The following is a 17,426-nucleotide window of genomic DNA, read 5'->3' on the forward strand; positions in this document are numbered from 1 at the left end:
AATGGAATATGTTGCTTGCCAATAAATAAAAAGTGGCCAATTCATGATACTTTATTATCTCTTTATTTTACGATACTTAAAATATATTGTTGTTAAGAATAGTCAAGTCAAGTCACCTTCATTTGTATAGCGCTTTTAACAATATAGATTGTTTCAAAGCAGCTTTACAGTGATGATAGGAAGTAACAGAGATTGTTTTGGCTTTACAGCAGCTCTAGAATAAAGTTATTGTCCAGCTAAAGTTAGTTCTGATTGATTGATTCACTTCCGTTGCAGAGATCATTAGTTATTAACTTAGGGGCCGCTAACACGACACCGTTCTAACAGAAAGCACTCAACGCTAGGGGTGGGGGAAAAAGCGCAAAATTTGAACAGCACCCTCTTCGTTAAAAGCTAACGTATGGGAAATTGGCAATTTCAATGTGACCTATTTTGTATTTTTTGTATGAGAGCTGCTTTCTGTATTGTTTAGTTTTCACATCAATATGCTGTAAACCGATCTGTTATACGTAGGTTTACTATACTGCCCTCCACAGTCACAATGTGTATCAGTGCAATGCCAGTCACAAAAAGTTACATTTTGACTGTGCTCTCTGCAGATGTTGATTCACTTCTTTGTATAAGCTGTTTTTGATTGTGGTATACAGTAAAAATTTCAAGTCACAACTCTTTATTATTTAGTTGTGTATAAGAGCGGCTTTGTATGTACTAATTATTCAGAATATGCGCAAGTACACATGCATTATTTTTGTATGAGAGCTGCTGGTACATAATTCTATATTTTTGAACGAAAGCTTGATTTTGCTACAGCAAAGTGTTTATTTGTTTTTTTGTCTGAAGGATTATATTGCTCATTGCACTTAACAGGGGGATGTTGGTTAGAAGTCTATTATTAAGTGCTAGAGATTCAATAGGCTACATGCTGAAGTTTGTATTCATTTACTACAAGTATGCTGCTAGTACAGGCACACATTTATTTTCCTGTTGATTCTTTGCAATGTTGAGACATATGCTGGCAAATGTAACTTTACAGTTAACTTGCCAAATCACTTCCATTTGTTTTATTAATAAAATTAATATACCGTAAGTAAGTATTGGAAGTAAATTCTTAATGGGTCATCATAAATACTTTGCTTTGAAAGTACCAAGTAGTCACACAAAAAAAAGATGTATTGATAATCGTTTTAGCATCGCAGCCCTGTGAATCGTAATCGAATTGAATCGTGATGTGCCTAGAGATTCCCACCCCTACTCAACGCGCTCCGGCCCGCTCATCCGCACAAAACAGTGCCCGGTGGCTTGAGAACGCAAACCCTGAAAAAGATTCCAAGGTGCAAGCCTTAAAACATTTTGAACAAAAGGTTATCTCTGCGCAAACCTCAAAAACATAAACCCGCGAAAACGCAGACGGCGTGCACATGCACATGACGTGTTTAGTCTATAGGTATGCGCGTTTGAATAGATATGTGCGCCGGCGTGTAGTCCTTTGCAAACCAACCCTCAACAAACTACTTGTCTGGCCTTAAAAATGTATAATAAAGAGTTATTTATCGCTTCCGCATAGCCACGTGAACCAGAATTATCCTGACAATGCAGAGGCAAAGGGAAGGGAAGGAGGCCTTCACAGGGGAGAGACTAGTTGACACTTCAGGACTGCGTTGTCGTCGTGTCCAGGCGCAGGTCTTTCATCAGATCTGGATACGGCCTGGATCCGGCGGACTGCGGTAAACCTCGGGATAAACAGAGAGACTAATATTAGCATAGACGCCATCCTTCTTATGATGTAACAAGTACATCAGGATTTATGGGAAGTGTTCCCATAAATGAAAGGACTGTTTTGGGTTAATACAACTTGAGATTCCTTTAAAATCTTTAAAATGTGAAGTACTTTGTGCTTCTTTCCTGTCTATGGGATCGCTAGTGAGTGATGTAAACATGATTATTAATAAACCCAATTATTTCACTACATTACAGAAATATTCTGGGTTCAATACAAATTAAGCTCCACCATTATCTGTAAAATGTTTATTGATGGCCACAGTTAAAATGTTAAAAACATGTAAAAAAAAAAAAAAAACGTAGTTAAAATTCTAAATCCTTGTTTAAATATGCCTTCCTCTCTACTATATAGTAGCTGTACGTGAAGAATACTATGTGAAGCAACACAACTGACTTGTAAGTCACATGGCAATGACAGGATGATGTCTGCATGCTATACTAGCATTCATACTATATAGAACATACTTAGTTTAGTGCTCACGAAGTTCGTTCCTCCTCAAATGAAGTATCTAAGCAGGTAGTATGTGATTTTGAACTTTCTGTTGTAGGCTATTATTAATCTGAATACCAGAACATCTTCCTGAAAAACTTAAAACACTGTTTATTTAATTTATATTTTCGTTCTGTTGTATTTATTTGTCCGTTTTGTGTGTAATAGTTTCTTTGTTCTAATTGTATGGCTGGCTGTTTACTTGTCTTATGTAGCCTAATTATTTTAAGGACCTTTTTCTTACATTAAGTATAGCATTGGTTTTTTCTAAAGTGAAATTGACTCATGTAACATGACTTACACGTAGCTGTACAAATTCCTGCCATGGTGATCCATGCTTCTGAGATTTTTGGAGATCAACTGCACTATCCCTATGGGAAGCACATAGTTAAGTGTACATAGACATAGAGGCGCAGATTTGCCCCTAAGGGCCCATCACCTGCTGCAACACAAGTACACAATGTCTTCTCCAAATCTCATTTGTTTATCACCACGGATTGGGGTTTTGAAGTTTTTTTTGTGATATTCCTTAAAGGGGGGGTGAATTGCTGTTTCATGCATACTGAGTTTTTTACACTGTTAAAGAGTTGGATTCCCATGCTAAACATGGACAAAGTTTCAAAAGTTAAGTTGTACGTTTGAAGGAGTATTTTTGTTCCAAAAATACTCCTTCCGGTTTGTCACAAGTTTCGGAAAGTTTTTTTCGAGTATGGCTCTGTCTTACGTAAGATAGAGCGGAATTTCCTTATATGGGTCCTAAGGGCACTTCTCCGCGGCCACGCGCGCACTCGCAGACCAGAGAGAGAAGAGAGCGAAAGCAGTACATTACCTCAAAGCGCTCTGCTCGGCTTTAGGGAAGTCAATGTCACCAAAGAAGTGGGTTTTTGGTTGGCAGGGCAAGACAACCCTGCACAGATTCCCAAAGAACCCAGCGTTAAGGGAATAGTGGATGGAGTTTGTTTTTTCGAAGCATCAACGGAGGTTGTGCACGACTCTTTGTTCCCTGCATTTCGACGATGATTGTTTTATAAACAAAGCCCAGATCGACTTATTTGCAGATCGTCTAATGCTTAAGGATCGAGCAGTCACGGTGAGTAAACTACTTCAAATGTCTCTCTGTGTTGTTGTTAGATCAGTTAGCACAGCTATAGCACACCGCCCACACGGCCCGCCCCCAGCCGCTCGGTTTTTTCCGGAAAGACTCGGTACAGCCAATCTTTAACTTATAAATATAATAAAACTAAAGACGTTTTGGAGATATGAAGGATGCAATACTACTCTATAGGTACTCAAGATTAACAGGAGATTGAGTGAAAATGAGCATTTCACCCCCCCTTTAAAGCTGCAGTCCGTAGTTTTTGCTCTTTGTCGCCATCTCTGTTTGAAATCTGCAATTGCAGTTATTCGTGGAATTATCAACTTTACGTGGGTTGTGCCACAGCGTAGATGAATCCAATGTTTTGAGGAGAATGTGCGGCTGTCAATCACTGCGGGGTGTGGATACTGTCATTCAGAATCACAGATTCTACTTTTTGGATGTATGATATTGTGATGTATACAGCACTTGCATTATTCATCAATTTCTTTTCCAAATTCTGTGACATTCAGTGATATAAACTCCTATATGATATACATTTTATGACTGGATTCTGTGATTCTGTCCCCATTTTCACATCACTGAAAATCATAGGATCTGTCACAACCCCATTTCAGTGGTTAATGCCAATTCCAGGGAAATTTCACAAATCTTGATACCAATTTCAGTAGCACAGCAATAGCTAATGGACATTTCAATAAGTCAGCTTGTGCGTTTCTGTTCTGATCTCATCTCATGTTTCCTGGATAACTTCATCTTGTACTTTCCACCACAACAACTTTATGATGCCGTTTTTTCCAGTTCAACAGCCCAATGAATCCATAATTAATTACAGATTTTCCATCGCTCAGGATAGAAGTTGGTCTCTCAAACAAAGTTCACTAAGCTAGACTGAGTTGGAAAGAAACCCCCTACTGCTGTTATCTCATATCCATTGGCCCAGTCCAGTCAGGGCTAAATGCATCAGAAAACAGCTGCTGGGCCTATTTATAACATGCAGGTGACATGCAGCACATGGGCCAGTCACTCTGATCATCACTTAGAGTTGTTTGTGAGATACTATTAGCCTGGCTTGCATGTCTATAGATTCAGACCTTAGGCTTTGGCACTTAATTATGATTTGTTGACTATATCCGATGACCAGCTTATCTTCTTTTATAAGTTACCCATATCCAATATCGTACTATACTAGGGATGTCACGATACCAAAATCTATAGTAGTCGGTGCTGATTACCAAAAGTACACGATACTCAATATCAAATATCGTTTTTATACATATTTTTAAAAAGAAATTACAATTATCTCACCAAAACGTTTGTTTACTCAAAGTATTTGTGTTTTTATGAGGTCATTTGTTGTAATAGTCAGTAATAAAACAAGAATGAATAAACACATTAGAAGCAGTAGCATAAATAACTACAATAGAATAAAGAAACACCTGAGTTGACGTCATTCACCATGTCGCTTTTTCAATGGGTGTCCCCATGTCTACAGCAAGACATTCAGAAGAGCCCATTTTTTGGCACTGTCCATACACTCTGTGCTGTAAATACTGCGCTTTACAATGATACCAAACTTGTGCTGAGGGGAAGCGTGAGAAGCTAGCAGAGAAAAAAAGCATTTTTCATGGACAAAGGAAAGGTTCACCTCTCAGAAAACGCACAAATAAAGATGCTTTAGATGCTTAATCACTATTTGGAGCATTGAGATCGTTAAACGAGGGCTTAATCAATAAATAGTTGTGAACCTCAAAATCGAACAAAATTGAAATAGCTCGAAATTAACCTGTGCGCATTCCGACTCACTATAGTAACTTAAGTCCAAGAAGCTTCTGAGGGGCCAGTTTGGGTAACATATGAAGAATCATGATATCAGTTTGTGTGGAGAAATGAATATCTAAGTAGTTGTGCGTTTTGTTTCTTATGGGTCAACAACGTGACCGAGGACCACGTGTAAAGAGGCCCAGTTTGTCCCTGATCTATTTCCAACCAATGCCGCCTCTTTTAGGGGCCTTTCAGCCTCGACAATTTCCTCTTTTGCTGTCAAACATAAGTGTAGTTTCTTTCTCCTTTCTTCCCCGTCCTGTTTTGCAATATATTTTTTGTTAGTGCCACTACACAAAGGTCCCAGATGCCCACAGCAGCACTTTGAAATTGTCAGCACAAATATTTAACCAGTATTTGCAGTCTTAAGGGACAAGGGCTGGTAATTGGTCTGTGAAGACAAGCACAACACTGTCATGGTTACCCTCAGAGCTGAAGTTAATGGTACTTCTGCGGGTTTACTAGTAAATGCTGGTGGTGCTGTTACCTCGACAGCAATTGTTTACTGATCTTCACAATTCTCTCTGTGTGTATCGGTTGATGTGTGTGGCCCCCGTGTGCTATTGACATAGGCTAGCTCAGAACCACCCAATTAACCTTACTCTGCATGGAGTAAACGAGTACAGTACCTCAGGGTCGGACCCCTGGTGGACTTGGTGTCAGGAGTATTCTTCTCTCTGTTTGTTTTACATGCTGATCTTTGTTCAACAGTTGAAGTTCATAACTCATTGACTACATTTACATGCAGCCAATAACCCGTTCAAAACCGGGATATTAGCAATAACCCGGTCGCGCACGGCCATGTAAACACCGGCAAAAACCCGAATATGCTCATATCCCGGTTTTTAAAAACCCGAATATGATCCCTGGGGTACCCCTTTTCTAACCCTAAAATTTGGTCATGTAAACGCGTATCGGCATATCCCCATCAAAAGGAACATTGATTTGTGTTCTGCGCATGTTCTATTCGCAAGGAATCTTGGTCTTTTGAGTAGAGACGGCGCATACAAAAACCCGCGTGCAGTGTACCGGAAGTAAACAAGAAGTAGAGGTAAACATGGCGAGACGCAGCACAGCACCACACTTTTGGAGCAAGGAGGAAAGCGCAAACAAAGGCGATTGCTATCTGCCCCGAACTATTCATTATCCGCGTACTGCTGCTGTTGTTGTTGTCTTTGGATACAGGAAGAAGAATCGGAAATGACGCCAATTGATTACAAATTCCATGTATACAGGAGTAACTCTCTCTACTCACGCATGTAAACGGGTTATTCCGAATGTTTCAGAAACCCAAATAGTGACCTTAACCTGACCATAACCCGAATATTGATAGCTTGTAATCATTGCTTCACACAGATGTAGATTTATATTCAGCTCAGATAAATCTTTTCCATGTGGTCGGAACTAGAAACACAGAACTTTATTTTTGTTGGGTACCTGGACACTGTGGAATCCCAGGAAACCAATCTTTGATTTTAAATGGGAAAATAAATGGGATCAGCAGCAAGCTGTATGAAATTAAAGGGTTAGTTCACCCAAAACTGAAAATTCTGTCAGTAATTACTCACCCTCATGTTGTTCCAACCCCGTAAGACCTTCGTTCATCTTCGGAACACAAATTAAGATATTTTTGATTAAATCTGAGAGCTGGATCACTCCTCCATAGGCTTCTAAGGCATTATAACTTGCTGGCCCAGAAAATGCATTAAAGACATCGTTAATATAGTCCAAGTGACTACAGTGACTGAATCTTAAGTTTATAAAGCAACGAGAATACTTTTTGTGCGCCAAAAAAATAAAAAATAAATAACGACTTCATTCCACTATTCATTTCCTTCTCTCTGGGCCTCGAGTTTTTTCACGTAGTATAATTGCGCAGCGCATCTGTGTTGTACGTCACACGTAGGCTCACTATTGGCCGATGCTGGTCATGTGTGTGATGCGTGTGACGTACAACACAGAACGCTGCGCAGTTATACTACGTGAAAAAACTCGAGGCCCAGAGAGAAGGAAATGAATAGTGGAATAAAGTCGGTTTTTTTTTTTTTTTGCGCACAAAAAGTATTCTCGTCGCTTTATAAACTTAAGATTGAGCCACTGTAGTCACTTGGACTATATTAACGATGTCTTTAATGCATTTTCTGGGCCAGCAAGTTATAATGCCTTAGAAGCCTATGGAGGAGTGATCCAGCTCTCAGATTTAATCAAAAATATTTTAATTTGTTTTTCCGAAGATGAACGAAGGTCTTACGGGGTTGGAACAACATGAGGGTGAGTAATTACTGACAGAATTTTTGTGTGAACTAACCCTTTAACCCTACTGTGGGTAAAAGTTGTCTTTATTTCCAATAGTTACTGGGATCAGAGCATAGAATAGGACATTCCAGAATCACACACATACACACACACACACACACACACACACACAAACACAAAGTTCTTAATATCAAATGAAGATCCACTGTTGGTTTCCTCATGCTAGAGTGCAGAGTCTCTTAAACATATTATTTTATTAATTTGTGCTGGTTTTGTTACCACACAAACACTTTAGAAGAAATTTTACAGTCAACCCTGAATCCATTTTAGAGTTTTTTTCTAAAGCAAAATTTAAAAACCTAATATAAGTAATTTGTTACTCGTCATTAAAATAGACCAGGAAGATGGCGTGGCAACACCAACCAGTCAGAGTATATCATATTTTATTATATGAAATTACATTTTTTAAAAGCAAGAAATAATGACAGTGACATTTTCCAAACTAAATAAACATTTGTATTAAAATATTTATTTTATTTAATTAATGTCTTAATTTTATTGTTTAAATTTATAGTTATAATTTTATCATTTCTTTATTATATTATGATATACAATTATTGTATATAATTGAATTTGTACTTTTTATGACAAAAATGTGAGTTGTGGTTTTCTGTCTTTGCTAAGGTTTTCTGGATGGTTTCCAGGGCTTTGCTATGTGGTTGCTAGGGTGTTTTGGGTCATTGCTAGGTAGTTATGTACTAAATTAAAGTCAAAAGAGCCCACCCACAAGTTATATTAACAAAAGTTATATTAACAAAAGCACAAAATAATTTGTAACGCTTGCCTTTGCAAACACAACTTAATATAGTGAAAAATCCAGCGTATATTAACCATCACAGCCTCCATTTTGTTCCTCAGTGAAGTTGTTCAAAAGTAGGCTTTTATTAACCACATTAAATAGGTCATTGTTGTTTGGTTGTTATTGTTTTGTTCTTTTTGTTGCTTCACTTAGTGAATGAAATGATTAGTTTGAGTCTAAGCAAGTAGAAATTTTGGAAGTGTGGATTACGTTTAGAAAAAGTATGTTTATTTTCAGGAGAGGAAATGGCAAATTAGGTTAAGCCTTAGTATTAAAGTTTTAATGAATTACCAGCCATAAATGGCGAATTGGGATTGCAATTATAGGCCAAATACAACTTTCCAAATGAAGTCTTTATGTGCCTGATTTTGAAGCATTTACTCAATACTGCAGGAGCACAAAACATAGATGCCCATCTTTTACTATATTAATTATTTTATTTATTTTTTATTTTGCCATTGTACTTTTAAATAAATGTTAAGTAAACTTTAAAAAAAAAAGTTGGCTATTGGTATGGTTTAATATTGAATACTGCTTAATGCCAAAATCAACACACAAAAACAAAACACATAAGAAACATTGAGTCTTCACAATTTTTCCCAGTGACAACAGTAGCCATGTTGACAGTATGCAATTTTCGTTTCATAGTATTATCACAATGCTGAATTTATTTAAAAGATAAATAAACAGTATTGTATTCAATATTGTCCTGTTAATGGTAAGTTGAATCACTTTTTTGTAATAACCAACATTTAAATACAATAAAGTGAAGTGACACACTTAAAAATGATGAAGTAAACTAATGTTTTAAATAGATTTAAGTGCAAAACAACAAACACAGCTTTATATACTAAGAATCAGAATACTGTTTCAACCGTAATCTGGATATCTTTTCTAGGCTGGTATGCGTTAGTCCAGGCTAAAATGTAAAACTGTGTTAATGTAAACAAATGTTTAAAAATAAATATTAAGTATTTAAGGATTTGGTGTTAAATGCCTTTTAGAAATAATGTAAATTTAGTTTGAATTGTTTTCTTTTCTGTGACAAGTAGGTGTTAGAAACAAAGTGTTTCCGCTTTAGTCTGAACAGTCAGTGATTTCAGCACTCCAAACCAGTTTCGACCAAATCTGAAAACTTGTCTCTGTACCTTTAACTGCTGTAGATGCCACTGCTGAAGACACTCGTGTAAGTCCCTGCAGACGCAGGTCTGCGGGGAGCATTCAGTAAAACTGTAGAGCGCAAGAGAGCAGCATTCATACATCAGAATCTCTCACAGTTTGCCTGTGCATCTGACCAGTTTGAATTGTAATCAATAACGCTAAAAATATTATTAAGAGACATAGCGCAGGTAAGTAACAGACTTTTTTATCTGAAAAGCTGCATTCAGATGTGATTTTTGTGAATGTCACTGTAGAGTACGATACCTTAAATTTGTTTCAATTCTAATTAGAGTGATCTTGTAACAAAACGTTGCTAACTAAGATAAAAAATGTATATAACATTTAAAGAGGCAGTGCATTCAATAATTTTTTCAAAAAGGAATAATGTAAACAAAAAAAAGTTTTGTACCTAAAAAAGTCTGGGGAAAAAAAGGAAAAAGCCTGGGAAAAGTATTTACTCTTATTATCTGCTTTCTGTAAAACCTCAAGTCCCTATCAGCCTCTGTGTTGCGCAATGTTTTGAGTGCGTTTGTGTGAGTGGGATTGTGTGTGGGTGGGTTCGGGGACACTGTATGTAATCTCCGGTCACACACTCATAGTTAACGTGAGCTGCGCTGTCATGTGTGCGTCATGATTGTCTTCAACGGACTGCCCTGGTCCTGCGCGTTAGGTTATGTCACAGAAGAAAACTCACTTATCTCTTTTTCCAATTCTCTTTCCAACAGCTCTGTCCTTCGGTAGTGGCTTTGTCCATGGCGTTCTTGCAGAGGACTGGAGACTACTGCCACGCTCAACATCTACACGTCTAAACCCGGGGAGAATGTGCTGCGCTCTTTTCACTGATTTCTGGATGCACTGAGACGCTCTTCCCTCTACTACTTGTGGTCCTGCAACCCAAAACTCCTCTCAAATCTAATGGGGTGATCTTACCTCTCTGGCTACGGCAAGCCATTAGAGAGGGAATACAAGATATTGGGGACTTTGAACATCGAGGAGTTTTGCAGTGTTTTATTCACGAAGAAAGATCAGAGGCTGAACAAAACGGTGAAGAGCGTCCTTTTGGTGAATTTGCTTGTGAACGGTTTGGACACTGAGTTGGAGGAAGCACAATGGCTCGGATGAACCGGCCGGCCCCTGTGGAGGTGTGCTACAAGAACATGAGGTTCTTAATCACGCACAACCCAACAAACTCCACTCTGAGCAGCTTCATAGAGGTGAGCATTTGTACACCATCTTACCCCGTGTGTCCCCCTCTCTGCGTGCATTTGTCGTCTGTTTCCTCCCACCCTCCGCTTCTACTTTTATCCCTCGCTTGAACACGTACTCATTTTAGCAACACGTCCCGTTTCGGCTCACATGGTCTATCTTAAGACAACTCCACCGTCACATGGCCCACTCATTCTTATCTTGCTGGGAAAGTGTGCATGAACCATAGAGGCTCTAATGATAACAGCACATCCACAAAGCCTCCGTTTCCATGGAAACCCATCCCAGTGCTCCGTCACATGGCAGGGACGAGGAACAGAGCGTGTTCATGGACAGCTTACCTACCTCTCACGCCATTAAAATTATTGTTTTTTATTTTAATGTGGAAAAATTATGTCAGAACAAATGGTGATTTTTTTTTTTTTTTTTTTTTTTTTTTTTTTTTTAACTGAATTGAGGTTTTTTTTTATCATCTGTATTTCTATTCCCATCACACTTTAGGATCTTAAGAAGTATGGTGCCACAACGGTGGTCAGAGTTTGTGAGATAACCTACGACAAAACTCCACTGGAGAAGGATGGGATAACTGTCGTGGTAAGTGCACATCTTCTTGATGCCCTTGTAAGCCATAATGTACTATCAGCTGGACATTAAAAAAAACACAACAACAACAGGGTGATCAGAACCCAGACATGAAGGGTCTTGTGTCATCCTGAAGGGGTTTATTTTGCAATGTTGACCGTCTGACTATTGAATATCTCACTTAAAGGAGAACTCCGGTCAATTTTAACATTGAGCTCATTTTTTTGTACATTTGGAGTGCTGTCAATACAGAGAACAACGACAAAAATCGGTGTTGCCTACACCGAGTTATTCTATTTTTAAAATTTGCACCCTGTTGACTTCAATGGGGCAAGTACTAAACCTGCTTTTAGCCTCTTAACATCCTTGATGTGTCATTACAAGTGCACAGAAAATGTGAGTGATTCCTTCTGAGTGAACACGAGTGAATCTGACTGCAGTAGATGTGAAAGAAATGTATAAAAATGATGTTATTTAAGCCAGCGCAAATACCTTTGTTTACATCCTGTTTTTCGGTTGAAGTCCAAAGTAGTCGATTGCAGAGTTCACACGCATAGGTTTAATACCTATGATCACGCGCGTGAACTCGGCAATCGACTACTTTGGACTTCAACCGAAAAACAGGATGTAAACACAGGTATTTGCGCTGGCTTAAATAACATCATTTTTATACATTTCTTTCACATCTACTGCAGTCAGATTCACTCGTGTTCACTCAGAAGGAATCACTCACATTTTCTGTGCACTTGTAATGACACATCAAGGATGTTAAGAGGCTAAAAGCAGGTTTAGTACTTGCCCCATTGAAGTCAACAGGGTGCAAATTTTAAAAATAGAATAACTCGGTGTAGGCAACACCGATTTTTGTCGTTGTTCTCTGTATTGACAGCACTCCAAATGTACCAAAAAATGAGCTCAATGTTAAAATTGACCGGAGTTCTCCTTTAATGCACAGCAAAAGTGTTCTTAAGTATTTTTGTCTTAATTTTCCTGTTATATTATAATATCTAAAAATCCTTAAAACAATATACATTTACTTGAGAAGAGAAACTGCATAAGTTTTTCATTTTAAGACTTGTTGACATTCTTATTAAAGAATCTTAAATACAAGTATATTTTGTTATATTGCACTGGGAGATTTTTTAAGTTAAAACAAGAAAAAAAAATCTGCCTGTGCAATTAGACGAAATACAGAAAAAAAGATAATGCAAAATTTGAAGTCATTAAATTGTATGCAGTGTTGCTTCTCAAGTAAATTTGCTGTGGTTTCAAGGATTTTTAGATATTTTAAATGGAAAACCATAAACAAAAGAGTAATTATAAATTCACAAAGAAGCCATTTTTCTAGTGTGCATCACTACTTACCAGATAGTCCATAAATGGACATAAAATATTTGTTCGATTTGAAATCCTTTTATCATATGAAAAAAAAAGAAAAAAAAAAAGACAGCAGAGTGATATGAGTGACGTGAAACTAGGACTGCTATTTAGAAAATGGATTATCCAGGACAATATTCGGATATACAGTTTAGTGGTCAATATACAAAAATATTTGACCCCAGAATGCAACCATCACCCAATCAGAAACAACTATTCTAAAGCTGTGTAAATAAATCGTTTATTTCACATTTAAAGGGCCAGATGGTGAAAACAATGGAGAGGTAAGAGCTTCTGGTGCACGTAGGCAGTTATTGAAAGTGTTCTGCGTTAGAAGTGAAAAGTGAAACAGCTCCCCACAGACCCCCTTGACCCTCGTATACTCGTTCGCTCTCACTCTCTCTAACACACACACACACACTAAATTCATTATAGAGAATGTTCTCTTCCAAGCAGCCACACGTGTTTCTTATTACCGACGTCAACGTTTCACTGTTGCTATGGTAGCGGCAGAGCCTGGTCTCTCCATGTGGCCTCCAATCGGTCCCCGCCCACCCAACCTTTCTTTTATACTTTTTCTTCTTGACTTTCTCACAGCAAAACTGTAAAGAAAAGAGTCCAAGGCAAACTGTTGTATAAGTCTTGTTTTTACTGACTTCTGTGAATATAAAGGGCATGCTGGCTGCTGGATACACCTCTTTCTTTCCGCAGACATTAGCCAAACCTGAAAATTCACACAAATATGACGTTTTTTAAATGTCCTTTAAAAGAGGTTGATCACCTGCAGTGAATAAGACTTCTGTTTCAAGACGCATTCAAAAGACTGCTACACGTGACGCATTGGACATTAGTGGCTTGCGTTGGTGTCATACACAGCCTAAGACTTATGTCTGTTGTTTATGTCCGCAGCACAAGTTGCTGAGAAACTTTGCAAAGCACAAAACCCTAGTGGGAACAATCAGCTGTGTTGTTTGCCTCATGTATTTGTGCGAGCACCTGCAACAAGGGAGTAAACTGCGTTCTCCCAGGAGGCATACACGTGCCATTCCGCACCCTTCCCACTCAGAACAACTGTAAAGAGATCTGCAAGACTGCAAGCTTGAGCAAGTGACCCCGCTACCTAGTTCTGGATTCCCAAAGTAGGCCACGACTGTTTACCCAACCTGCATTACGTCAGTGGCCTTCCATCCGCTCCCGAAAGGTTTCTGAGGTGTGTTTGCCCAGGAAATCAATAGGATGGGCTGGAGGGAAGTAGAGGAAGCGTTTGTCGCGCGTCATTCATGCTTCAAAGGCTTTTCTGTAAAGCCAGCCTCCTAAAGGCCTTGCTGGTCTGACTTGTTTACTTGAAAATACTCGCACCTGCTAGTGTTGAGTGTCTTGTCCCTGGAGCTGTTGTGTGACTGCATATCACTCGTCGGTCCCATGTGATAAGCGATATTTTGAGGCATCTGAATGCCGACTTATGTGTCTGTACTGTGAGAAAGCTCTTTATAATTAAGGCCTGCCCTGCCAAGGCTCTCTGGATCACATGAGTACGTGTTTGTGTGGGCATCTGCTGCCAGTTAGCATGCTGGTCTAAGTGAGCCACGTCCCTCAGCAGCTGAACCACATCAAAGTCCCCCAGCGGTGGTTTAGGCGGGAAAACGGAAGAGGAGGGGTGGGATTTTCCCGATCTCCTGTGAAGCATGATTGTAATTCACCTCTCACCTTGAGGTCACAAGAGCACAGGAAAGATACACACGTATGCTAAATTTATGTCGTGTTCCACATGCCTCTCGGGCCTTGCGCTATGCCTTAATGACACATAAGCATGCACCGCTTTTACAAACCACCTGAACAGTAGCAGGGATTGATGACAGTACATCACCACTTAAGTGGCATCACTAATATTTATATCAAACCCTGAACTTACACATTTGTTAGTAAGCTGAAGGGTTTATTGCGGTGTCTGAAAGTCTCAAACCATATTGTACAAGTCCCAAAAACCCAACAATCTCAGTTGATAGGAGACTCCTTGGCTTCATACATGCATTTAACAGTGATCTCAGACTCTGTATTTTTTGTTCTGGAATTGGTTTCCCAAAAGCATTGCTAGCCAACTATGGTCACATATTCCAACATTCCAAACACTTTGATGTTTCCTATAATATTGTTCAAATGAACATTTGCAAACTACATCACAATGTTATGGGGTTAAAAAAACTATGGCTCTCGACTTGTAGTTAGAAGCTTTTTTTTTTTTTTGTTCGAACAATGTGGACTTAAAGGGATAGTTCACCCTAAAATGAAAATAGTCATAATTTACTCACCCTGGTGGTGTTCTAATACTGTATGCCCTTCTTTCTTTTTTGGACTACAAAAGGTTAATTTTCACAAAATTCCAGTTTGTGCTCATCCATATACTGGAATTGAATAGCGACCAGCACTAAGCTTTTTAAAGAAGATGCAAAAGTATCACAGAATGATACCATGCGACACATTTAGTATATTCCATGTGTTCTGGGGGTATACAATAAGGTTTACGTGAAAAACAAACTTAAATTTAATGTTGGCCTATTATTTAACGAAAATCCTGACCTTGGCCGTTGGTCATCTGTGCATTGCTACGTGATGCGTGCATTCTTGAGACTCCACAGTTCACTCCGTCTCGCCCAGAAAAATCACACAAGTTTTGAGAAATCAAGATGAATAAATATGTGACATAAAATACAATGCAAAGAAATCTCAAAAAAGTATAATTGTACTTTCATGAGTTAAATATAACCCAATCTGAATTTTTTTGTCTGATGACAGTCAGAATGACAGTTGACAGATGTGAATGCGATAACTTCTTGTTACGACGAACACAATGGATATATTCACCTCAGAGAATAAGGTACATGGATTGTATTTCATGTTGTGTCTTTGTTAATCTTAATTTCTCACAACTTTTTTTGGCAAGTCGGAGTGAACTGTGGCACTAATAGAGTCTCACAAACGTATTTTTAAGATTTATTTTTTTTTGTCTTTATTATGATACAGTATACAGGATGCAAAGTGGGAGAGAGAGAAGGGGACGGGATTGGGAAAGGTTCGCTAGCTGGGACTCGAACTCGGGTTGCCCGAAGCGCAACGGCACTATATGTCGGCGCCCTGCCCACGAGGCTATCTGCACCGACAGTCTCACAAACTTAAATATACTGTATAGCAGATTTCACTGTTCTTCTTAGTTTGTCAAGATCATGAAACCGCCATTTTTGAAGTCTCGAATGTGCTTTAATAGCTTTGAAATAAGAAGGAACCCATGATTGAGTCAAACATCTGGAAATACAACAAAACAACAGAGAACAAAAAAGCGAAGTAGTCTTCGGACAGCAATAATCTGACATTAATCTGATCTTGAACCGATTAATTAGCAGAAGTTATTACTCCACCTGCGTGAAGACAACTTTGCTTGAACAACTGATGTGCGTCAAAGTTACTATGGTTTCAGAAAAACAGTTGTGACTAAATTACTTCACCAGCCAGTTACGTCTTTGTATGGGATATGTACCCGTGGATGTTTATTTCCGAATGATCCTCACTAACCCAGTACTGTTGCAGGTCTAACATCCCTCAGCACCTTCACCATTTGGATAACCCACTTTCACAAATAAACCAAGTGTAGAAACATTTAGAAAAAGCCAGCAGAAAACTGATGCAGTGGCCCCAACCATTATTTGGACACTTAAGTCACATTTAAAAAAAATATTATTTGCATTAAATGCAAACCTGGTGGCATCTGTAAACAAATGCTGCACCAGCTCTTCTCAGAACTTGCTTTCCTTTCTGAACCATTTTTGCAATTCACACGGGTGTCCACTCGCAGTAACCACAGGTATAGTTCATCACATTAACTTTGAACGAAACACTACCGTTGGACAACCACAAAGTGTTTCAGAACTTTAATTTTTAATTTTATTTTTTTATTTAAAAAATTATTTATTTATTTAAATGCCACTTGGTTTTATATTTAGTTGTATAATGCAATAACATTCATGCATTTAAGTGGACTACATTTGTCCAAATACTATTAGACACCTTAGACTTTTGACTCCTTAAAAGGCACCGATTTGCAGCAACAAACTGACTGGATGTTATTCATTATCACCAACTTGAGGCAACATGACTAAAAGCTACAGTTAGTTGCAACAAATTTGAAGATAGTTTATCACGTGAAATCCGAAGTAATGGATTGTTTCAAAGTCAAAGCTTGTTTTTCAGTGTGAAGAGACATATAATGTGCTCATGTTAAGGGGTAGCTTGTTCTTCTCTCCTTAGGACTGGCCATTTGATGACGGCGCTCCTCCTCCCACTAAGGTTGTGGAGGACTGGTTGAGTCTCCTGAAGAGACGCTTCGTAGATGACCCCGGTTGCTGCGTGGCTGTGCACTGCGTGGCCGGTTTAGGAAGGTCAGTAAATGTCCTTACAGATAGAGAATCCAATAAAGATTTAAACATATCTTTAAAGGGTCATGAAACCCTAAAACCATTTTTGGAGATACTAACATATATGTACAGGTTACACATTACTGAAAACAACAATAGCACTCATTATGTTTATTATGAAGTGAAAAGCCATTTTATAGTTAATTCTGAGCGATTTCGTTCTTCCGGTTTAAAAAGCAAAGTTGAACCAGTGTCACGAAAAGTGAGTATAATTTTATCAGTGGTGATTGGCTGCTGTGGCTGGTCAATACGAAAGTACGTCAGCAGTTTCTGAGCATTTCTCTACATTATTTATGAGAATGAACTCTTTTAACCCAATCACTGCACTGT

At 38.5% G+C, this 17,426-nt stretch overlaps 1 protein-coding gene across 2 annotated transcripts in view; it reads left to right on the plus strand.

Moving 5' to 3' along the window:
• ptp4a3a (protein tyrosine phosphatase 4A3a) overlaps positions 1-17,426 on the plus strand; it is a 33,584-nt gene that overhangs the window by 12,875 nt on the left and 3,283 nt on the right. The window contains exons 1-4 of one of the 2 annotated variants that reach the window (XM_079877992.1): positions 9,473-9,653; positions 10,191-10,679; positions 11,173-11,265; positions 16,930-17,060. In XM_079877992.1, coding sequence (XP_079734118.1) covers positions 10,575-10,679; positions 11,173-11,265; positions 16,930-17,060 — 329 coding nt within the window. In that variant the 5' untranslated portion in view covers positions 9,473-9,653; positions 10,191-10,574. Of the gene's footprint in view, positions 1-9,472; positions 9,654-10,190; positions 10,680-11,172; positions 11,266-16,929; positions 17,061-17,426 lie in introns of those variants that run through there. The other variant, XM_079877991.1, reaches the window with a different exon arrangement.

The sequence above is a fragment of the Squalius cephalus genome (assembly GCF_949319135.1).
Source record: "Squalius cephalus genome assembly, chromosome: 8".
In the NCBI taxonomy this organism is placed as follows: domain Eukaryota; kingdom Metazoa; phylum Chordata; class Actinopteri; order Cypriniformes; family Leuciscidae; genus Squalius; species Squalius cephalus.